This window comes from Bufo bufo, chromosome 3, assembly GCF_905171765.1.
Source record: "Bufo bufo chromosome 3, aBufBuf1.1, whole genome shotgun sequence".
Lineage (NCBI taxonomy): Eukaryota > Metazoa > Chordata > Amphibia > Anura > Bufonidae > Bufo > Bufo bufo.
In genome coordinates this window covers 42,267,821-42,292,796 of record NC_053391.1, presented here as the reverse complement: position 1 = coordinate 42,292,796, position 24,976 = coordinate 42,267,821, and the positions used below count along the sequence as shown (strand labels likewise).

The 24,976-nt window shown below is 45.1% G+C and overlaps 1 protein-coding gene across 2 annotated transcripts in view; it reads right to left on the bottom strand.

The window, feature by feature from the left end:
* Positions 1–24,976, bottom strand: part of RCAN1 (regulator of calcineurin 1) — a 100,721-nt gene that overhangs the window by 14,883 nt on the left and 60,862 nt on the right. The window contains exon 1 of one of the 2 annotated variants that reach the window (XM_040423134.1): positions 22–540. The exons of the other annotated variant lie outside the window; for it this stretch is intronic. Within the exon in view, the coding sequence (XP_040279068.1) occupies positions 22–108 (87 nt within the window). The 5' untranslated portion in view covers positions 109–540. Of the gene's footprint in view, positions 1–21; positions 541–24,976 lie in introns of those variants that run through there. 2 annotated transcript variants of the gene reach the window in all.

Here is a 24,976-nt window from a genome sequence, read left to right as displayed (position 1 = left end):
GAAAGTGAAATAAATCCTTACCCTGGCATCGCTCTGATGGAAGATGTCGTCCTCGGCCACACAGGCCACCAAGGAAGCAAAGCTGTAGTTGAAGTTTCTGAAATGCATCTTGAGTGTTTGCGGAGGGCAGAGCGGAGCTGACTAAGAAGTTACAAGACCTGAGCAAGACACTTAAGGAAGCGGTGCCAACACCAAACTGTGTTTATAAGGCGGCCGCCACAACTCCTCCCAGCCAAACCCGGCAGATTGGGTCCTATGGGGCAGCAAATTCCTGTGCAAAGCCCTGCTCCAAGTAACCGGGAAGAAGGACAGAGCAGAACTAGCTGGGAAGAGGGTGACGTCAGCATTAGTCACTTTCCCTATGCTAATTAACTGGCTTCTTTTTTTTTTTCTGATTTGCAGGATGGAAAAACAGCTGAGGTTTGCAGAGCAGTTTCTTTATCAGGACCTCTGGCTACATAGTTTCCACAGCTAGTAATTCCATTCAACACTCAGGCTACATGCACTCTCCACTTCAGCCTGTCTTAAGATGGAAAATGTTAATGCATGCGACCCGGCCGGACACACAGGCATTATCTGAGAGGAGGCGGAAGACAGAAGACAAAACACACTGCACTGTTTAGTAAATTAGCAGGCGCAACAATGTAACCGAGTCCGAGGACGTCGACTGCTACAGCAAGTGTGTATATATAAAGCTGTATAACGGTGTACATACATTATATGACTGATCCTGTACTGATCCTGGGTTACATCCTGTATTATACTCCAGAGCTGCACTCACTATTCTGCTGGTGCAGTCACTGTGTACATACATTACATTACTTATCCTGTACTGATCCTGAGTCACATCCTGTATTATACTCCAGAGCTGCACTCACTATTCTGCCGGAGGAGTCCCTGTGTACATACATTACTTACCCTGTACTGATCCTGAGTTACGGTACATCCTGTATTATACTTCAGAGCTGCACTCACTATTCTGCTGGTGCAGTCACGGTGTACATACATTACTTATCCAGTACCGATTCGGAGTTATATCTTGTATTATACTCCAGAGCTGCACTCACTATTCTGCTGGTGCAGTCACGGTGTACATACATTACTTATCCAGTACCGATTCTGAGTTACATCTTGTATTAGACTCCAGAGATGGAGTCAACTAGGAGAATTGTGAGTGTAGCTCTGGAGTATAATAAAGTTTGCAACTTGGGATCAGTACAGGATATAAAATGTATGTATAAAGTGACCGCACCAGCAGAATAGTGAGTGCAGCACTGAAAAATACAGGATGTTAACAGAATTTGTGTCAGTTATCACACTGAAGAATGCTGGAGTCATCCTCAGTCCTGCTTTAAATGCCTGATATCAGGGAATAATAGACTCAGCTGCAAGCAAAAAATTAACTCCAAGTCAGGTATATTTACATTCTATTGAGATCTGTACACATGGGCGGGGTTGGAAATGAAAGAATCTGAAGGTTAAAAGTCCTAATCTAGTTTATTTTATATCCAAACAAAACAGTGGCATCCAAGTTGTCATTTTGCTCAATCCACAGGTAGCAAATATAAACAAAGAAAATACCTGCCCATCTGGGCGCTAACTGAAGACAGGTTAACTCACATAGCTACTTCAGCATAAACAAGAGACCAGACGTAGCACAGCAAGCATGCCTTGTAGCTTACAGGTGACCCTGAATGAGCCTTTCAACCCTGCATTTATTCCACCAGTAATGAGCCCAGCAGACTCACCTGGGTTACCTTGGGCTAGGAGAAAAGTGGTGTACTGGAGTGGGGAGGGAATGGCAAGCCCCACTACGAAAATACAGCTCTTTGAACCAAAGCCTACATAAGAATGTCCCTTGTGAAAAATCTTAGCTTAAAGGGGTTTTACAAGACCTATCCTCTGGATAGGTAATCAGTATCTGATCGGTGGGGGTCTGACACTCAGGACCCCCGCCTATCAGATTTTTGAGAAGGCAGCCTTCTCCCTGCTCACCAAGCACAGCGTCGTACATTGTATAGCGGCTGTGCTAGATATCGCAGCTCAGCCCTATTCATTTCAATCACCATCAAGTTTCCTATTAAGTGACAGTAAGCAGAGATCTAGAGAGCCCTGAGGAAATGATCTACAGATAGTGGATTAGAAAATTGTAAAATCAGACAAGTACATGAGGCCTGCTCCACCCGGACAGGGAAACAAGCGTTGAATTACTGACCACAGGTTACTAATGCATGTGCTGTGCAGAGACTGAAGGTAATATTAATGCTCGGAGGGATAATAGGTACTAACAGTAATTACAGCTGTATACCGCCATCTCCGAGCCCCGCCAGAGATTAAACCATTTCCTGCACGCACATTACACAAGTTGCTGACGGAGCAGATATCAAGCATAGGTCTCCGTCAATCTCTAAGTAGAGTCTTCGATTAACATTGACCTGTAGCCCATAAATGTAAAATGGAGCAGCGCGACGGGGTTGTCCAATTTAGAAAAGCCACGTTCATATACCCCGTCAGAAAATTCTGTACGCTTCTGGCAAATTGATAGGCTAGATCAAAAATGTCTGATAGATGTGGGACCTGCTCCTCCAGTATCTCAAGAACAAGGCCCTGCGTGAATGTAGAGCATGCCCCGCGTGCGCAGCATCCTCTCCCAGGGCGCTTGACTATTTTTGTTAGTCCCGTAGCAGCAGATGGAAAGGAAACCAAGCCATGTGCGGCCACCCCTCCTTTCACCGCTATGGGGCTTCCGAAAAATAGCCGAGCTAGAGCTCACTTTTTTTGGATGTCCTATATCGGTACTCCAGTACACCAATCACCTTGGGCCCTGTTTTTGACATAGGAGCAGTTCCCAGAGTTGGAACCAGCACCCATCAGACATCTACACCATAAAGGTCATCCCGAGGGTAGAGCATACTTATCAACATTGCAGCTGGGGGCACGTAAGCCCCACCCTGGGAATGCACTTATTAGTGGGGCTTACACAGGCCTGCCCATTTTCAGACTGAATTCAAGACAGCCTGAATTTGGAATAACCGTGTCTGAAAATAGTGGACCGTCCCTGTAAATTCGGGACTGTTGGCAACTATGGTAGAGTGCTTCTCTCTCTCTGAAGGACTTGCCCGGTCCTGCATTGCATGGACAGCCCAGTCATGTGAATGGACACTGTGTAATGCTTGACTTCCCCTGTGCTGTGGGGCTTCAGGGAAACATAACCAGGGGTATTCCGATTAGCTTAACTTATCCCCCATCTACAAGATAGGGGATAACAATTATACTGTGGGGGTCCCAGCAGTAGGACCCCCACTGATCATGAGAACAGGGGCCCCATATCTCCTGCAGCCCCCTGAAATTAATTGAGCGGCCAGTCCTCCATGTGTACGCATAGGGAGCATTATAAGTACTGGTGGCACTATGAAGTCATTATAACTATTAGGAGCACTATGGGGGTACTACAATTACTGGGCCACTATAGGGAAGCATGATAATTACTGGGGGCACTATAGCTACCACAGGCACTATAGGTCATAATAACTACTGAGGCACTTATGGGGGCATTAATACTACTATGGGTACCATGGGGGTTGTTATTATTATTGGGCACAATATGGAGGGTACTACTACTAATGGGAGTACACTACAGGAGCAATGTTAACAATACAATTATAACTATTGAGGGGTGCTTTTGCATTTGCTACTATTATGGAGGGGAGACCGTCTATATAGGACTATTATTTGTGCAGCATAGTGTTTTGGGGGAGCACAGCCGGTAAATAATATTGGGGGTAGAAATAAAACTCAGGCACCAGGGAAAGGGGGGGGGGGGGGGTGAAGTCAAGAAACTAAGGTGTCTGTGTGTCAAACTCTGCAGAGACGAGACCTGCTTGAAAGAAGACATCATGGCGGTCTGGCCCGAATGGAGAAGGAGAATGTGCATATAATTAGAAGAGATATGACTGGATGTAAGAGGCATGTGGTGCTGCAGTCTCCTGTATGTTTGGTAGAACTGAATGTAATGTCCATCCAAACAGGTCTTTAGTGGACTTAACAACTCTGTGAAGGCACTATGGGGGCACTCTACTGTGTGGTGGGCACAATGGGGACATACTGTAACTACTGTGTGGGGCACTATGGGGGCATTCTACTGTGTGGAGGGCACAATGGGGACATACTGTAACTACTGTGTGGGGCACTATGGGGGCATTCTACTGTGTGGAGGGCACAATGGGGACATACTGTAACTACTGTGTGGGGCAGTATGGGGGCATTCTACTGTGTGGAGGGCACAATGGGGACATACTGTAACTACTGTGTGGGGCAGTATGGGGGCACTCTACTGTGTGGAGGGCACAATTGGGACATACTGTAACTACTGTGTGGGGCAGTATGGGGGCACTCTACTGTGTGGAGGGCACAATGGGGACATACTGTAACTACTGTGTGGGGCAGTATGGGGGCATTCTACTGTGTGGAGGGCACAATTGGGACATACTGTAACTACTGTGTGGGGCACTATGGGGGCACACAGCCAGTAAGTAAGGGTGCTCCGTGTCATGGGTGCTAGCCATTGTTCAATATAAAGGGGATACACGATGCTCACCTTGAACAATAGCGGAAAACTTTATTTTTAGTGTTCCATTGCAGGTAATACACGGGAGGCAGATCGGCCAGTGACTGTTTTGTGTCCCCTGACGCTCTCTGCAGGCCAAGTTTTTGTCTCCCTTGTATTACCTGCAGCAACGCACTAAAAATAAAGTTTTCCACTATTGTTAATTGTGAGCGTTGTGGACTTCTCTTACTCTTAATGGTTATTAATGTGTGTGTAGCGTATATATATATGATGTATGTGTATTTCTGTGTTGTCTTTGTAAATATGTGTCGTGATGCCGCATTACTGCCGCACTTCTGCCGTTCCCCCTTGAGTAGGGAACCTGTTGCTGAAAATTTGAATCTCATCCCTGTGTTGATGGCCTTGTTGCCCTTATCATCCATATCTATATAGTATAGAATGAGGGCATAATGGTGTCCAACCATGAATGGACCATCACTACCATGTAGTCAGGATCATGAAAAGGGTGCAACGTCACACTCCTGAGGTCAACGGCGTCAATATGTATGTGAACACCTCTCATGAACCTGTCCCAAAAATGTCACTTTTGGCAGAGGTCAGGCCCTATGGACACATATACACAGTCGAGTCACATTATTATGACCACTTCCTACTTTCGACGTTGGCAGAGTGTAGCTCATGAAGGAAGTCCCGTGTGCTGAGCTGGTTTGGACAAGGATAGTACTGTTCTATCAGGGGCCAGCTGTTCCGTAAAAAACAGAATGCACACGGACGTCATCCGTATTTTTTGCGGACCGCAAAATACAGAAAAAGCCATACGGTCGTGTGCAAGAGGCCTAAGGCCTCCAATAACAGATGATAGCTAATCAATTGTTTATGTTGCATTGCCCTCTTTGTCCCCTGATGAACCTTTATCAATCTACATGGGGAAACGCGTCGGGATTTAGTGTATTTTTTTCAAAATTTTGTTAGGGCTTCTAGGGGCATATTAGGCTTAGGTACGAGGACATTTACCATCAGGGTGTGCCTCTGGGCCGAGCCACTATCTAGGGTTCCGACAGGGTCAGATTTCCCGCTATGTAGCCCTTATTTGCCCCTGATGCCAAGTTTACCACTGATTATCGGTATAGCAGTGCTACGTTGGGATATACATTGATAGCCCGAATTGGGCTCTTTTTACATAATATATATTAAAAAGTTATGTTTTAATTGGTTTTTGCTTTCTGTGATAATTAGATTTTTGCATGACCAATATATGTGATTATCTACACTTAAGTTTTTTGTATTTAGGAAAGAGTTACCTTCTCCGATGAGTCACGTTTTCCGATTCATGGAATGGATGGACTGGCGTTTCAAACAAGAAACCTCAGAGAACAAACCACCTGCAACCATTGCTGGTGGGGGGCAGCGTTATGGTCTGGGGAAGGTTTTTGTGGCATTCTCTTGGCCCACTCATCCATGTGGAAGGCACTCTGAACCAATTTGGGTATCAATCCATCCTTGCAGATCAGGTACACCCATACATGATTGTCTTCCCTGGGGCAGAAATGTCTGACATTGGATGGAAGAGCATGACTAGGACTTCCAAGTACTACCTTGGCCTCCAAACTTGAACCCAACTGAGAATCTGTGGGGACCACCTCGATGGTCATGTTTGCTCTATGGATCTTCCCCCATGCACCCTCCAGAAGTTGTGGGATGGACTGCAATCAGCAGGGCTCCAGATACCTGTGACAACCTAACAGGACCTTATGGAGTTACCCACAGCCCGTCTAGCTGCTGTCCGTGCTGCACACGGCGGTTACTCTGGATATTAGTGGGGGTCATAATGAAGGGACTCGACTGTGTAGTACATACACCACAAACAGCCTTATATTTACTAGCGACGGACTGAATATAATAATTATGTTGGTGATCTGCCCCTGGTGCACCTGACAACCTCTCTCATTTCATCCTCCCAGTGTCAGGGTTTCCCCCAGTTCCAGGCGGATGTGGCAGTCTTTTGTTTACATTATAAAACCAATTCATTTCAGCTAAATCCTGTTACATCCCAGAGCACATGTAACCGGGCCGCCCCAGATGAAACCACACGTGGTGGTAGCACCCAGGCCCTGACACCTGAGGGGGCCCAAATGTTCCTCAGACACATCAAGAACACACCGAGATTAGGGCTCCTTCACACAAAAATGTGTTCCAGAGACTTTTTTTTTACTATAAAAAAAAAAGGCCATAAAAGATGCATGCGTTATTATGGCTTTTTTTCCCTCCCTATAAGGCCTATTGCATACGACCGTGTCGGATTAGGTCCAGATGCGTTCAGTGGAAAAAACGCAATTTCGCAAGCAAGTTCATTCAGTTTTGCCTGCGATCGCATTCAGTTTTTTCCGCGCGGGTGCAATGCGATTTAATGCATTCTGCACGCGCGTGATAAAAAACTGAAGGTATACAAACAACATCTCTTAGCAACCATCCGTGGAAAAACGCAAAGCATCCGCACTTGCTTGCAGATGCAATGCGATTTTTACGCAGCCCCATTCACTTCTATGGGACCAGCGTTGCGTGAAAAGCGCAGAATATAGAACATGCTGCTATTATCACGCAACATACAAGTGATGCGTGAAAACCAACGCTCATGTACACATTGAAATGAAAGGGTCCGGATTCCGTGCGGGTGCTAGGCGTTCACGTCCCGCATTGCACCTGCGTGGAATATTCGCTCGTGTGAAAGGGGACTAACAGAGATGGAAATAACTTAATTGCTTAGATCTGCTGTGTTAAAAAAAAAACAAAAAAAAAAAACGAACACACAAAAAAAACACTACGGGGGAGATTTATCAAACTGGTGTAAAGTAGAAACCGGCTTCCATGCCCATATCAACCAATCAGATTCCACCTTTCATTTTCCAAAGGAGCCGTGAATAATGAAAGGTGGAATCTGATTGGTTGATATGGGCTACTTAACCAGTTCTACTTTACACCAGTCTGATAAATCTCCTCCTATGTCCTGTATTTCATATTTCCCATAAACCTTTAGCTAACATCTGGAGCGGGCGATTTTCAGCAAAAAATGCACCAAAACCGTCCCGTTCTTTACCGTCCCGGCCATGAGCGGCATGTATACAGATAAGGAAGCAATCGCAATGCCATCAAGAAGTGCCGCTTCCCGTCATTGTACCCCTCAGATGCTGCATTCATACATGACCGCGGCATCTGAGAGCAATAATCGGGTGTAAAATAAAAAAAATGTATTAAATCACTACTTACCTCATCCATTGGCTTGTGAAGGGCCAGCCGCCATCTTGATTAAAGATCTGACGCAAAATCTTGCGTGGCCCAAGAGGACGTCATGATGTCAGCCGGTGTGGTGACGTCATACGTTACCGCGCATGGGATTTCATGCAAGATCTTCAAGTAAGATGGTGATGGCCGACCCATCGCGAGCAAATGGATGAGGTAAATATGATTTTTTTTTTGGGGGGGGGGGGGGGGGGGGGGGGTTTACACAAGGAAATTCAGCTTCGTGGCAAACTGAATTTATCCTCAAATTCGTATCAATACTAGCCATCAGTATCTGATCGGTTGGGGGCCCGACACCCGGCTGATCAGCTGTTTGAGAAGCCACCGGCACTCACAGTAGAGCTGCGGCCTTCTCCAGCTTTCCCTAGGCCAGTGATGTCATGTTCATTGGTCACATGGCCTAGGCGCAGCTCAGCCCCACAGAAGTGAATGGGGCTGAGCCTGGTACCAAGCTTGGTAAGCTACGAGAAGGAGGTGGCACTACTGCGAGCACCGGTGCCTTCTCAAACAGCTAATCGCTGGGGTCCCGAGTGTCGGTCCCCCACCGATCAGATACTGATGACCTATCAAGAGGACAGGACATCGGTTCCAAAGTCTTTGCGTGCCAGGAGGTGTATGGAGCGGGCCTCTGCAGTGAGCCTGCTCCATACGCGCGATTTGCCGGCTGTATGATACAGCCAGCATCCGGCCGCACTGACAGGAAGCGGCGATCGCGCCGCCCCTGCCATTTAACCCCTCAGGTGCCGTGATCAAGACTGATCACGGCACCTGTGAAGCGATGCGGCTCCATCTTCCTTCCGATCGGAGCCCCCGCAGTGAAATCGCGGGGCTCTGATCGGTTGCGCTGCCGAAGCGATCCAGGCCTGCCATGGCTTTCTCCATACTGAGCTATGCATGAGGCACAGCGCAGAATGGAGAGTGTAAAAATCCTATTCACCGCAATAGATCTCTATTATGGTGAATAGGAGAGGGGATCAAAAGATCTCATGTACGAGGCCCCTATGGGGGCGAATTGTTGTAAGTTAAAAAAAAATAAAAAATTTAAAAAAAGTAAAAAAAAAACACCAATATATTAAGTTTGAATGACCCCCCTTTCCCAATTTTACATATAAAAATACATAAACAATCAAAAACATATTGGGTACCGCCGCGTCCAAAAATGTCTGAACTATTAAAATATTTGAAAAAAATTCTTGTGCAGCGAATGCAGTAACAGAATTTTTTTTTAAAACACGCGATTTGCTATTTTTTGGTCATTTTGTCCCCCCCAAAAATAGAATAACGGTGATCAAAACATTGTATTTACTACAAAAACGGCATCAATGAAAACTACAGTTCATTACGCAAAAAACGTATTAAAAAAAAAAAAAAAACGTAAAGCTCTGTAGACCGCAATATAAAAAAAGTTATTGGTGTCAGAATATAGCGATGCAAAGAAAATGTTGATTTTTCTAAAGGTTTTAATTTTTTTAAAAGTAAAAAAACAAAAAAAAACAAAAAAACACTGAGGTGCCCATAACACCCAATCAGCTTCTAGCTTTCATTTTTCCCTTTTGTAAATGAGAGCTTCAATGCGATTGGTTGCTGTGGGCAACTCCTCCTCCTTTCCTCTGCCCAAGTTCTGATAAATCTCTTCCACTGACCCTGATACAACTGATCATCCCGTTACCCATAGGAAACCGGTCACAAAGGGCGACTCCCTGAAATAAGAAAGGAGAACAAAAATGCTGTTTCTCGGTAACGAATAGTGCAGTTTGCTCTGGATCTGCGCCGGTGAGATCCTGCAGGAGCGAGTGTGAACGAAGCCCATTACAGACATTAACGACCATTTAATATGCTCCAAGCTTCAAAATCTAATGGTAAATTGCAATTAAACTCGTGACAGATTAAACTCTTGACAGACCACGAACCAGAGAGACCTCACCTCAGATGAACTTCCTTAAAAAGGGTGACACAAGTACATACAGGACCCACACATGTATTCCTGCAAAGCACCTTGTAGGAACCAAAATGTATCTAGAAATTTAAGAAATTAAATGGTCATATGACCATAAGAGGCATCTGGAGCGACTATCAGGCTGGCCTTAAAGGAGCGTGTCACCAGGAGACTCACTGGAAAACCAGGTCCTGTAGGTGTACCTCAGCTGAATGTAATGATACCTTTCACTTAGCGATCCGTTGCCTCATTTAAATCTGTATGCAAATAGACAGCGAGGGTGGGCCTGATCCAATATGTGACCCTTACTTCGACGTCTCTTCCCCTCCTTTACCAACAGAGCCAGATGAGAGGACTATGCAGGAACCTGGCCCTATCAATCAAAAAGAGGCAGGATCTGGAAGAAGGAAGCAGGAGGAGCAAGGGTGCACAAAAAGACTGGCCTGGCCTTGGTGCACTTAACTGCTCATTTGCATGTTGATAAAAAAGTAAAAATAAAATTAAAAAACCTCACCTGACACAAGCGCTCTAGGTTCAGCACCGAGCTCCTGGTCTGCTGCTTCTGATCCCTGATGTCACTGGTGCTGGCCAATCACTGGCCTCAGTGGCGACCTGTCAGGAATGGCAAGTGACCAAGGTTACCACCGAGGTCACTGATTGGCTAACAGGAGTTACGCACATGTAGGCACATGGCACACTTCCTGTCCTACAGGAGCTTGGAGACATTAATATCCTGCCCCCTGAGCATGGGTTCTTGTCTCAGATAACCCCTTTAAGTCTGGCGTACACATTAGTCTAAAGTTGGCGAGAATGGATTATTTCAACCAACACGATGGTTCGTCAGGTGAAATTTTACATGAAATGATCATTATAGCTGACCGACGACAGACTCATCTTCTGGAAAGTAATTGGCCATGCATCAGGCGATCATTCAAACATCTACCTATTCCTATCTAATGTGTATGGCCACCTGTAAAAAGAAATAACTGTTGTCCTTGCCTTTCGTTCCATTGGGCTTGATGGGGGTGACTCTTAATTTAGGTGAGTGTACTTTTTCAATTGCCTGTACCAGAACTAAGACGGCCTCCCCGACGCTCTAACCATCTTGACATAATCTTGGAGAGGAGCATTGTCATCCTTGGGCAAATATTTGTGTACGTGAGGCCAAGATCAAGTTGCGACAAGTTTCTTTCTGTAGTGGATGAAATGACATCCAAGACCTCGAACACTACAGACGTCTACTGAAACTTTTAAAGAGCCCACCAGCTTCGGTAGCCTGGCCTACTTGAAGGACGGACAATCTGGGCACCAGGCAGCCAATGTATCCTGAAATTTGCTTCAGGCACCTAACCTTTTGGGTTACTTTCTACTGATCCCTATGAAACTCTGTGTGTAACTATGGCAGTCTATAGGGAGTCCACTCTCTTTTATAGTTGTGTTAGTACTCACAAAGTACTTTGGTGAGACATTGGAATACATCTAGAGTTCGAAGCAATCACCATCAGATTGTCCAGCGCTCGTCACCTTGGGAGTAAGCCTGTCATCTACCTCCCATCTACTAGGTCCATAGACAAAAGCATCACTATTTCAAAAGAGATAGATCAAAGCTACCAGAAGAAATGAAATGGGAGTAAAAATAACATGTTGCAGGTGAGCGGGAGTCAATAGTGATGACCTCCAAGAGCTTCAACGCCTTCCATGTCTACAAAGCTGGTGATTGGAGTGAGCATTTTTTTTGTGCTTTTAATTGCGAGTCCTGCTATTGAATGCTGCACCTTAGAACACATCTATCAGGGAGGAGACTCTGGCACTATTCACCCTAGGCTTCCTACATCTACTGATACCTACCTAACCCAGATGTGTCCATCTCAGTACGTGGTACCACCATAAGTCCTAGGAAGCAGGCCTGCTGTCTTAGGGTTATGTTAGACTAAGATCTTTCTTGCTCTCCTTTATCATCTTTTTGTATTATCTACACCTCAAAACATATCCAGAACCTGCCCTTATTTTACTCTGGAAATGGCCAAAACTCTTAAGGCGCATTTAGACGAACCGAGCAGCAGATTGTCGGGAAGGAAGCATTTCTTCCTGACAGTCGGCCGCTAGTTCAGTGGAGAAGACTGCTGCATTTACACACAGCGATCACCTCCACTGAGGATGATGGATCGCTATTGCGATCGCTTGTCCTCAGAGCTGCATTGTTTCTGGGCAGCAGATCACCGTTTATACAGAAACAATAATTTAGGTGCCTGCACAAACGACAGCGATTTGTTCGTCCATCAGGTGATCGGTAACCCCTTTTGATGGGCAGATTCCCAGGAACGTTCATTACCGATAATCTGTCAGACAATCTGTAAATCTAGGGAGAGTTCACATCTCCATTTCATGCTGCGTTCTTCTGATCCAACAGAAGAACAGAAAAAATAAATAAAACACGATCCTGTAAAAGAAAAAAGGGATCATGTTGCACATTTGGCATTCGTTTGAGGCATTTCCATCTGAGATCCGTGAGATTCAGGACTTTTTTCCACTTCTAAAAAAAATGATCTCAGATGAAAATGGCTGAAACGGATGACAAAAGTGCAACGGGATCCTTTTTTTTTTTTTTTTTTTTTTTAACAGGATCCGTTTTTTTGTTGATGGATCAGAAGAACAGAACATGAGAAGGATATGTGAACTCTCCCTAAATCCACCTTGATTGCTGCCCTGATCCACTCTCATCATGATTACTGTAAGGCCTCTTTCACACGGGTGTCGCGTGTGAGGACCGGACAAGATGCGGGTGCATTGCGGGAAAATGCGCAATTTTTCAGCGCGAGTGCAAAGCGTTTTAATGCGTTTTGCACGCGCATGAGAAAAATCGGCATGTTTGGTACCCAGACCCAAACCCGGACTTCTTCACAGAAGTTCGGGTTTGGGATCGGTGTTGTGTAGATTGTATTATTTTCCCTTATAACATGGTTATAAAGGAACATAATAGCATTCTTAATACAGAATGCATAGTAAATTAGGGATGGAGGGGTTAAAAAATTTTTTTTAGTTAAACTCACCTCATCCCAGATCCTCAAAAAAGAAGAAAGAAGACAAGCCGGGCTGCGTGAACAAGTGGATTAAGGCGAGTTTAAAGGGAGTCTGTCAAAGTTTCACCTTTTTAACCCTTCCCATAGCTTTCTAGCAGCCTTACAGTTAATAAAAACTTTACCTTTATGAGCAATCCTGGACTTATAAAACCGGCAAAAAAACATCTTAGTAGCATATGCAAATGAGGGCTCGCGATGCCGATTCCTTGTACGGCATCACAGTAATTAATGCGCATGCGCCGGCTTCGCGCCGTTAGCCGGCGCATGCGCATTAATTACTGTGATGCCGTACAAGGAATGGGCATCGCAGTGCGATGGCCGACGGACTGAGTGCGCAGGCGCGGGATCTCGGCGAGACAAGAAGTAAGTAGATGGTCGTTCAGAGGGAAAGAATGGGCGGGGGGAAGCGACAATAAGGCTGAGCTAGCTGGGCACCTACGAGGGTAACGCCGCCCCTGGGCACTTGCGAGCCCTCATTTGCATATGCTACTGAGTTGTTTTTTGCCGGTTTTATAAGTCCAGGATTGCTCATAAAGGTAACGTTTTTATTAACTGTAAGGCTGCTAGAAAGCTATGGGAAGGGTTAAAAAGGTGAAACTTTGATGACAGACTCCCTTTAATTATTTTATATTATTTTTTTTAACCCCTCCATCCCTAATTTACTTAGCATTCTATATTAGGAATGCTATTATTTTCCCTTATAACCATGTTATAAGGGAAAATAATAATGACCGGGGCCCCATCCCGATTGTCACCTAGAAACCATGCGTGAAAATCGCACCACATCCGCACTTGCTTGCGATTTTCACTTCTATGGGGCCTGCGTTGCGTGAAAAACGCACAATATAGAGTATGCTGAAAATCACCGCTCATGTGCACAGCCCCATTGAAGTGAATGGGTCCGGATTCAGTGCGGATGCAATGCGTTCACCTCACGCATTGTACCCGGGCAGAATTCTCGCCCGTGTGAAAGGGGCCTAACTCATTATTGATCTCATTACTAACCCCTCCCCCCCACTAAACTCTCCCCCTCTCCAGTCACGAACCCAACAGACTTATCTTTCTGTTCAACCTCTACACAGATGCCTCTGCTCTGTGCCAATCACTGCTCCAATGCCCCCTGTGCCAGTCACTGGTCACTGCACCAAGGCCCCACCCTGTGCCAGTCACTGCACTGATGCCTCCACCCTGTGCCAGTCACTGCACCAATGCCTTCACCCTGTTCCAGTCACTGCACCAATGCCCCCACCCTGTGCCAGTCACTGCACTGATGCCCCCACCCTGTTCCAGTGCAGCCAGGCTCATCCATCTGTCCAACCACTACGAATTCTAACTTAAAATGCATGCATGCTCATGCTCCTCTACTGAATCTTCATTCGACGTTGAGATGAACATAACCCGTTGTTGTCCTCTGTTATCAACCATTTTAAATTTCAGAATTAGAGGCAGGTCACTTATTGCTTGCTATAGTTTTTCGCTTCTTTGCACTTATTATAGCCGCCCACCATTGGTCACAGTGTTGGGTTGTGAGGGGGCTAAGTCTGTGGAAAATTCTGCAATCGCCGAGGTTTGTTTTGGAAAACCAGTTCTGCATTTCACAGAAGTTTCTTAAGAGTTCCTCGGAGGTGAACGGCAGTCTCGGGATGAGACGGAGTCAGCAAATCTACACATCTTGCATATTTATGGCTTCACCTGCATGGAAAAAATGACACACCCGCTTTAATTACACATGTATCCAAACATACAGAGTGAGGTCAGGTGTCACGGGGAGACAATGGCGAGCGAGCAGCAGACGCTGTAAATGATGCCATTATATAAATGACAAGGAAGAGCAGCTCCAGATTTAGGACGGCTGTGAACACCTCGCGGGGAGTTTGATTCATACTTTCCGATAAAAAGGTATCGGGGATGTGTCTCCAACAACAGCCGGTACTTCCCTGCCTAGTGTAATCCATGTACATCATACAGACCTGCAAATCCTAATATTCTAATGGACTGCTTGAAGTCATGGGATTATAAGATAGATACAGGGACGGATGGACGGACAAACAGATAGATAGATAGATAGATAGATAGATAGATAGATAGATAGATAGGACTGGCTTTTGTATTTTAAGCATAAACATATATATATTTTTTTTCATCTTTTACATTTTCTAAATAAAAAAAGGAAAAAAGGGCCAAAGCAAAACTTTGGGCACCCTGCATGGTTAGTACCTAGTAGCACCATCGCAGCTTGTAAACGCTTTTTGTGGCAGCCAAGAGTCTTTCAATTCTTGTTTGAGGGATTTTCATCCATTCTTCCTTGCAAAAGTCTTCCAGTTCTGTTAGATACCTGGGACGTCTTGCATGCATTGCTCTGTTAAGGTCTATCCACAGATTTTCAATGATGTTCAGATCTGGGGACTGTGAGGGCCATGGTAAAACCTTTAGCTTGTGCCTTTTGAGGTAGTTTTTTGTGGATTTTGAGGTGCGTTTAGGATCATTACCTATTTGTAGAAGCCATCTTTTTTATTTTATTTAGCTTTTTTTACAGTTGGTGTTATGTTTGCTTCCAGAATTTGCTGGAATTTCATCCAATCCATTCTCCCCTCTACCCGTCAAATGTTCCCCGTGCCATTAGCCGCAACACAACCCCAAAGCATGATCGATCCATCCCCATGCTTAATGGTTGGAAAGGTGTTCTGTTCATGAAATTCCGTTCCCTTTTTTCTCCAAACATACACTGCTCAAAAAAATAAAGGGAACACTTAAACAACACAATGTAATTCCAAGTCAATCACACTTCTGTGAAATCAAACTGTCCACTTAGGAAGCAACACTGAGTGACAATCAATTTTACATGCTGTTGTGCAAATGGGATAGACAACAGGTGGAAATTATAGGCAATCAGCAAGACACCCCCAATAAAGGAGTGGTTCTGCAGGTGGTAACCACAGACCACTTCTCAGTTCCGATGCTTCCTGGCTGATGTTTTGGTCACTTTTGAATGCTGGCGGTGCTTTCACTCTAGTGGTAGCATGAGACGGAGTCTACAACCCACACAAGTGGCTCAGGTAGTGCAGATTATCCAGGATGGCACATCAATGTGAGCTGTGGCAAGAAGGTTTGCTGTGTCTGTCAGCGTAGTGTCCAGAGCATGGAGGCGCTACCAGGAGACAGGCCAGTACATCAGGAGACGTGGAGGAGGCCGTAGGAGGGCAACAACCCAGCAGCAGGACCGCTACCTCCGCCTTTGTGCAAGGAGGAACAGGAGGAGCACTGCCAGAGCCCTGCAAAATGACCTCCAGCAGGCCACAAATGTGCATGTGTCTGCTCAAACAGTCAGAAACAGACTCCATGAGGGTGATATGAGGGCCCAACGTCCACAGGTGGGGGTTGTGCTTACAGCCCAACACCGTGCAGGACGTTTGGCATTTGCCAGAGAACACCAAGATTGGCAAATTCCCCAATGGCGCCCTGTGCTCTTCACAGATGAAAGCAGGTTCACACTGAGCATGTGACAGATGTGACAGAGTCTGGAGACGCCGTGGAGAACGTTCTGCTGCCTGCAACATCCTCCAGCATGACCGGTTTGGCATTGGGTCAGTAATGGTGTGGGGTGGCATTTCTTTGGAGGGCCGCACAGCCCTCCATGTGCTCGCCAGAGGTAGCCTGACTGCCATTAGGTACCGAGATGAGATCCTCAGACCCCTTGTGAGACCATATGCTGGTGCGGTTGGCCCTGGGTTCCTCCTAATGCAAGACAATGCTAGACCTCATGTGGCTGGAGTGTGTCAGCAGTTCCTGCAAGACGAAGGCATTGATGCTATGGACTGGCCCGCCCGTTCCCCAGACCTGAATCCAATTGAGCACATCTGGGACATCATGTCTCGCTCTATCCACCAACGTCACGTTGCACCACACACTGTCCAGGAGTTGGCAGATGCTTTAGTCCAGGTCTGGGAGGAGATCCCTCAGGAGACCTTCCGCCACCTCATCAGGAGCATGCACAGGCGTTGTAGGGAGGTCATACAGGCACGTGGAGGCCACACACACTAGTGAGCCTCATTTTGAATTGTTTTAAAGGACATTACATCAAAGTTGGAGCAGCCTGTAGTGTGTTTTTCCACTTTAATTTTGAGTGTGACTCCAAATCCAGACCTCCATGGGTTAAAAATTTTGATTTCCATTTTTAATTTTTGTGTGATTTTGTTGTCAGCACATTCAACTATGTAAAGAACAAAGTCTTTCAGAAGAATATTTAATTAATTCAGATCTAGGATGTGTTATTTTTGTGTTCCCTTTATTTTTTTGAGCAGTGTACATATTTTACCTCATCGGTCCACAGGACTTGTTTCCAAAATGCATCAGGCTTGCCAAGATGTTCTTTTGCAAACTTTTGACTCTGAATTTTGTGGTGAAGACTCTGGATGGATTTTCATCTGATGACTCTTCCATAATGGCCATATTTGTGTAAGTTTCGCTGAACGGTAGAACAATGTACCACAACTCAAGATTCTGCTAAATCTTCCTGAAGGTCTTTTGCAGCCAAGAGGGGCTTCTGATTTGCCTTCCTATCAATCCTACGAGCAGATTATTTTGTGACTGAAAATGGATTCTTCTGAATAAGGGATGAACAAGAATTCCTGCACAACCTCACTTAGATGAATGAGACAGACAGAAAAATGTTTACAAGGAATCTGCCATAAGCGAATACACCCCAATATCTGACTCCCCGGTTCCATGCAACCCTGCTCGATGACCCGCTTGCAAAAGAAGGGATGATGATTGGTCAACTTTAGGGAATGGTCTTTTATGCACTTTTCCTCCATAAGGGTAGCTGCACCACATGATGTATAGCAATGCAGAAACATAAAGCGGGCACGCAGGGTAATGAGTGATGTTATTTCAGGTTGTTTGGGCAGTTGAGTGACATTTTTGCCTGTTGTGCTTATACTGTGCATACAGCAGAGATACATCTATGTACATACCACATACCACACACATCAGTGGATATCAAGTCACTTGTTTTTTGCCTTTGGCTACAGCATCTCTGCCCCATAAACAGTGCCCGCGGAGCACACTACTATTCCTATAGGCAGTCATATTCCATATAGAAAGGCGCTGTCCAGGAAGTACTGTTCGCTGCAGCTTAGAACAAGGAGGATTTAAAGGGGTCATCCAGTTTCAGGAGGAAACCAGACAACACTTGCAATTTTAGTGATCATTACTTACCAAAAGAGGTCTTGGCTGCAGCGGCCATGTGTTGCCGATGTGATGTCAACGCTAAACCTGGGATCCTGGCCATGAGAACTGAAGCAGTGGCACAGGACCTGCAGGTAAGTAAAGATCACTTCTTTATTGCAAGTGAATCCCGTGTTGTCCTCCTAAATCAGGACAACCCCTTTAAGGAGGGCCTCTCTCCCCTCCTGTCATGTCCGTTTTAGTAACTACTTGCAATAACAATTCTGGAGCATCTATTGTTTTGACTTTATGTCGCACCGATCCTCAATTATTTCTACTAGACATTTCTGAACGAAATGCTAGCAGTTTGCAGTGAAGGTCGAGATGGGTGTTGAGGGGGTGTGTCACTGCACAGTCTAACATTGCCAGCACCAATTGGATAGCGTAAGACTGTGCAAGGACACCCCACCCCCACTGGTAACACCCAGAGGGTCCTTTATTGCAGACTGGTGGCATTTCATTCATAAACTTCTAGCAGGAATAATAGAGGAATGGCTTAACACTGAGTCATAAGACTAGATGCTTCAGAATTGCTATTGTAAGTAGTCACTAAAACAGACATGTCCGGAAAGGTGACAGGTCCTCCTTAAAGGGGTTGTCCTGTTTCAGAAGGAAACTGGGCAACACAGGATTCACCTGCAATACAGAAGTGATCATTACTTACTTCGCTTTAACTCTATTAGGCCTCATTCAGACGGCCACAGAGTGGGCGCATTTTAGCGCCCATATTAATGGCCTCTGATCCCGGCTCTGTACACTTTGTGGATTCTAATGCTGTATCCCTATGTGGACATTACAATACTAGATAGACGGTGGGCAATGTCAGCACAATGAAGAGGTGGAAGCCCTAAGGTCCTTCAAACAGCTGATCGGCACAGGTTCCCAGAAGCAAACCCCCAGTAAGAACAAGCCATCAATATTGAGAATTGGGAAAACCCCTTTAACTTTTTAGCGTTAGGAATATATTATATTAGGGCGCTTTTCGACTATTAATTCCTTTATGGACCATAATTAAATGTTACCGTAATTCTATGAGACCATTGAAAGAATTCCAATACGATATAAAGAAAAATTAATCTGGCGCGGATACCACCGCGATGCCTGAAATTAGGTGGTGTAATCCCAGGCCCATCCCCCCGTAGAACAGAAGAATCGCGGGTATCTTATATATGTGTAGGGTTGGTTTCCTTAGCGATCCTTTAAAAGCAAACAGCGCTTTCCCTTCCAGGCATGAAAATTCTGTGAACTGACAATTAAACAACGGCATAACTGCCAATTATATCGGGTTTTATTTCAGTCGTGCAGGTTTGTTTCAGCCGAAACGATTAGAGCCTGTGGTTTGTTGGTGGATATGCTGCTCATTTGTTGTCCATGCCCTAGGTGAGATCAAAGGCAATTAAGCCCTTAAAGGAGCCCTAACATTAAATATATATATAACGTTGGCTATATACGCATTGGATTTGATCGTGAACTAATAGCAACTTCAGTAGACTATCAGCATGGCGTATCTTCAGCCCTTGTGTATTAAGACAGCTCCGACCCTGTAGCTAGATGGCGTTCTACTGGCTAGGTGCAATGCCAACTGACTGTACCACCAGCTTTTTGCCTTGGTCACACACATAAATCATGTCCTCTCCTGCATAACAGAAACGGGAAGGATCCGTTTTGAAGCCCATAGACTTCTATTATGACGGAATGAATAATGGAATGCCTCTAAAGGCATTCCGTTATGCAATCCGTCATAGAATTGCGTTATGGTCCGTGGTAACGGAATCCATAACGCAATTCTGCTTTTACCACTAAACGAAGCGTGAACGAATTTCATAACATGAAATTCGCTCATCGCTAGCTGCTACCACAGGGCAACTGGTGCCAAATCACTTTCATGGCTTCGTGTGAAATCATTCATGACAAGCTTCTATAGCATTGAAAACCTTTTATGTATATGGAGGTGCTATAGAAGATCTACTATCATTGACGTGAACCCTCTGGAATTTTCCAACCATAAGCAAGAGAACATCACGGCCGATTTAGTGGAGGCAATCATAGGTCTTTGACCTCTTGTAGGAAATTCACTCAAAAGGCAAGGAGATGCTGACAGAGCAGACGCTTTAGAGCAAGAATCAGAGCGATTTTCCAACCAAAGTGTGTTGATAAGTCATGAAACACTGATCAATGGGCCTCTGGGACCCCATTGATCATGGGAAAAAGGGCACATCAGTCCTGGTCCTCACACTCCATTGAGAAGAAGCTATGGAAAGTCACTTGCTAATTCCATAAGCCCCAACGATGCATGGGCAGACTTGTTCTCCTCCATGATCAAAGATTAAAAAACAGTCCCATCTGCTGTAGAGGGTACACCAAATCAGCCATAACATAAAACCAATGATTAGCTTATGACAAATTTCTGAGATGGTACCTACTGGAGATGACATCTCAGCTTGCTGTGTATGGGGCTGTTTAGCTGCCCATGCTGAACCCTTCCACTCCTGAAACAGCATATATTAGGCACTTGAACATCTGGACTGGACCATAGAGCAATGGAAGAAGGTGACCTGGACATAATGTGGACAGCTGGGCACATGTGTGTCACTGAAGAAATGGCATCAGGAGGGACTATGGGAAGACGACACACCGGCGGAGGAAGATTGATACTCTGGAACCAGCTGAGGAACCCTGAGGCCTGACATTACTGCGGATGTGACCAATACCACATACCTAAACATTGTACAGACAAGTACCCCGCTTCATGGCAGTGGCCTGTCTCGGCCACACTGCAAAAACGGTTCAGGAATGGTCTGAGGAACGCGAGTCCAAGGTGATGACTGTTTCCTCAAATTCCCCAGTACTTAATCCGATCATCATCTGTGGGATGTGCAGGAAAAACAAGTCTAGTCCATGGAGGCCGCACACACCTAGTACTTATAGGATCTGCCCTCAATGGGTCAAAGCTGTTGTGTTTCTCACGAGGGGGAACTACACAAAAAAAAATTATGTTATGGCTGAAATATGTTTGAAAAATATATCGTCTGGTAAGTGCTGTACAAAAGCCAAGGCCGGATTACATAGTATCTCAAGAATTAGGATATGGTCAGTAAAGTCTTACGAGCACTAGAACAACATTTCACAGATACCCCGCTTCCATACACCCTAATACTCACTATTGTAATTGTCACCCAGCTTTCCAAGATTTCTGACTCACACGTTCTTCCAGTTATTGATTTCTATATGGACAGCCCCTTTGGAAACCAAAATAGTGGCCATAATGGATACAGCTAAAAGTTGAATTTTTGACAAAACAGGGCAACTCAATGGATTTATAAAAACATGTGTAAAGTACAACTGGCTTAGTTGCCCATCGCAACCAATAAGATTCTACCTTTCATTTTTCAAAGGCGCTCTGAAAAATGAAAGGTGGAATCTGATTGGTTGCGATGGGCAACTAAGTGAATTTTCCTTTACACCAGTTTTGATAAATCTCTCCCAATAAATTATCTGCACTGGAATTTTTTTTAAAGTTTTTATATAATCATTTAGGTAATTTGGAGTTAAAACAGGGTGGGTCCTCTGTTCGGGAGCGGTTATAAAGAGTGTGTCTCACTCTGGAGGACCTGTCCTGTCCTACATTACATAGACAACCTATTCATTTGAATGGGCACTGTGTAATTCTTAATTTTTCCTGTGGTGGCACTGCAGGAAAACTTAACTCTTGCTGCTAGGTCCTTCTCAACTGATCGCTAGGATCCAAACAGGTTGACGCTGATCAGTTTATTGTCAAGGGACCCTACTAATATGTAGGGATTGTCCAAAGCAGGGAACCCCTTTAATTACGTTCCACAGGGAAGAAACAACTCAAATGGCCACAAAATGGGTTCATCTGCTTCAGTAAAGGGTGACTTGAGACTACATAATCAATTCAAAGGAATGGGGCCACACTGCAGTACCAGATGCAGCCTGTGGACAACTGTGGCGCTGTTTTTTGTTTTTGTTGACACAATCATCCATTTTAGGTTGTTGTTTTTTTGCAGTTTTAAATTTACTGCAGAAAACTGTACCACTCTGAACATTCACTGTAACGACACTTGGATGTTTTCAGCTTTCCTATTTTTATTTCAGCAGCCACATGGGAAAATCACTGCGAAGAAATGTTTTATTTCACTAAAACCCCAAATAAAAAGTGAACAATTTCCCCAGCTCTATTAAAATACACATCCTTCTGCGTAGGGTTATTTCACCCAAGCTAATAAAAGACACATGTTTTTGGGGGATGATATCATAGGGGCTCGTTCCTCACAGTTCTGGGTTACATACAGGACATTAGGTATAGAGCTATATATACATATTTTATAGTTAATATGGAAAAACTAATCCCTGCAGTCCGAAGGGTCATTAACTCAGAGCAATTGTGTGTTAAATTTCTCATTTTTTGGAATTTCTAAAATTTGAAACAGAGAACTTTCTAAAAATATTGCAGGCGAAAGTCTTTAAAACCGCAAGCGACAGAAGCACATCTATTCAAAGCACAATTAAAGTAATGATATGTTTCCACATTGTTCTAGCATTGGATTGGAATTCTGAAATTCAGCCTGCCTGCTGCCACCACTAGGGGGAGCATAAGAGCGTTCTTATTCAATGCAATGTGTAAACAGTATGCAGTAAGCTCCTGAGCTCCCTCTGGTGGTGGATGCAGGCAGTAAGACATTTATTATTCATCTTTAGGTCTATGCAGGGGATTTGGAGCATCTGGATCAGAAAAATACAGCTCTGTGTGCATTTATAACTTTCGTATAGGAAAATTTACTAGACTACCTGTTAAATAATAGGTTTTCATGTAAACCTGCAGCATGTCTGTGACTAAATGCTGCAGTGTAGCTCCAGCCTTACAATGCTGATGTGCCCATCAGATCACTGGCGGTCCGACTAAAGGAGCTATGGTGTGCGGGTGAACACTGCATCCTCTTCCTTGCTTACACTGCATGCCTTCTTGTGGAGCGGTGTTCACGTGAAATATCTTGACCATAGTGGTCAAGCAAACACTCTTTCGGACAACAGTTATACAGTTATATTCCTAACGACCGCGCCCTCCCCCAAACACATGCTTTACTCTGAATCTCCCTCCCATCTTGCCCCAGGATGGAGCGCAGATTCCATATTGTTGAGAAGGGCGTTCTCCTGCGCTGTCACGCCTACTGAGCTGTCAATGTGAGCGGGGGAAGGGATCTGACAACTGTTCTGTGGCCACATATTCTAAACCTTCAGCTATGGGGAATAAGAACGCCGACCCCTATGGTAATAAATATATGGAATCAACCAGAGTAGCATGAAAGATACTGCATCATACCCAAGCGCTTAGACACGTGGGAGCCGCTATATACATTGATTACGTGATGGAACATTCTTACGGATAATCCGTTTAACGACTTCTAGTACATTGCAGCATTTTATTATATGATGCCGATTATGAGACGGATTATAAATGAATCACGCAGGTCTGCCGCAGCCAACACATCCCACAAACAAGCAAAACCGGTTACACATCTTTCTTTTTTTTCTTTCCGTAAGTTAACAATAGATTGAAAGGTTAGCAGCGAGCGACCGGCCGTGTGATTGATCTGGAAATAAAAGAGTTATGGAAACAATACTACTGTCCAAGTCTGTGGCGTAACTGAATGCCGAAGGATTTGTGAGCCCGCGGATGGATGCCAGGACAGGTCAAACAGAAGAAAGCGGTGGATATTTAGACGGTCATGTTCTGTTCTTGTTGCCCTGGGTATAATTACAGAAAAAGCTAAATCCTTATTAAGTACTGACCTCCTACTTGCTGATGGTTTCCAGATAGTAGGAGTTGCTTAAAAGCCACAGTGGAGGACTGACAGTAACAGGCTGCTCCGTCGGTCCTCCACGTATTACATGCTCCCCTATTCATTTCAATGTCTTCATGTAATACTACATTTGCCCTGCAGTTGCCGCTGTAGCAGAAATGGTTAGCGGGAACTTTCTTCTATACTTTGAGTTTCAGTACCGCTCCATTCTCAAGATCTCAGTTTGTGGTCATGGAATGGGAACCCTAATAGATTTTTCATATTCTGCCACCATAAATGGAATGGTGCATGTGAAATAATGCTCAGCTCTGTTCACAATGAATGTGTTGAGTCGTAGTAAGAGGCGAGTGGTCATTGTGTCAGATACTGCAGTGACGGGGTAGTGCAGGGGTCCTAAGTGAGGGACCCCCATGGATCACACTGACGTTTTGTACTAAGGAAAGGCATCAATCTAAAATGTGAAATTCCAATTGTAACAGCGGCTGCTGTGCGTCGCTGTTCCCCTGCTTATCGCCGCGGTCCCGGGCGCGGTGTTCAGCGGTGATCTGCTGCTGGCCCTGGCCACAACATGCTTGCTGCTCGTTTCCTGTAACATTTCCTTAAGGGCCGGCGTGCGTCACTTCCTGTGTTTTATGGGTTGGATCATGTGACCTCGCCAACCAATCCTAGCCCTCCTGCACATATATAAGTGGCTCAGCCCCCTTCCCAGATGCCTCAGTGTCAAGGTCCTTGTGTCCTGCTAAGGTTCCTGATATCCGCTTGTGTTCCCGACTCATACTAGTGTTCTTGGACTCTGCTATCTGTCTGATTCCTGCCTGCTTGCCTTGACTCTGCTGTTGCCGATCCGGATTTCCTGACCTGTACTTGTGCCGCCTGCCCTAAACTATTGCCTGTCTGACTTTGCCTCTGCCTCATTCTTCTGTCCTGCACTGTTGCTCCTGCTAATGACTTAGCCTGCTGACAATGCCTGTACCTCTGGTACCTTTCTCAGGTACCTCCTGGTCTGCCTGGACCAGCTGCCTCGTGTGCCTATCCTCCTCAAGAGGTA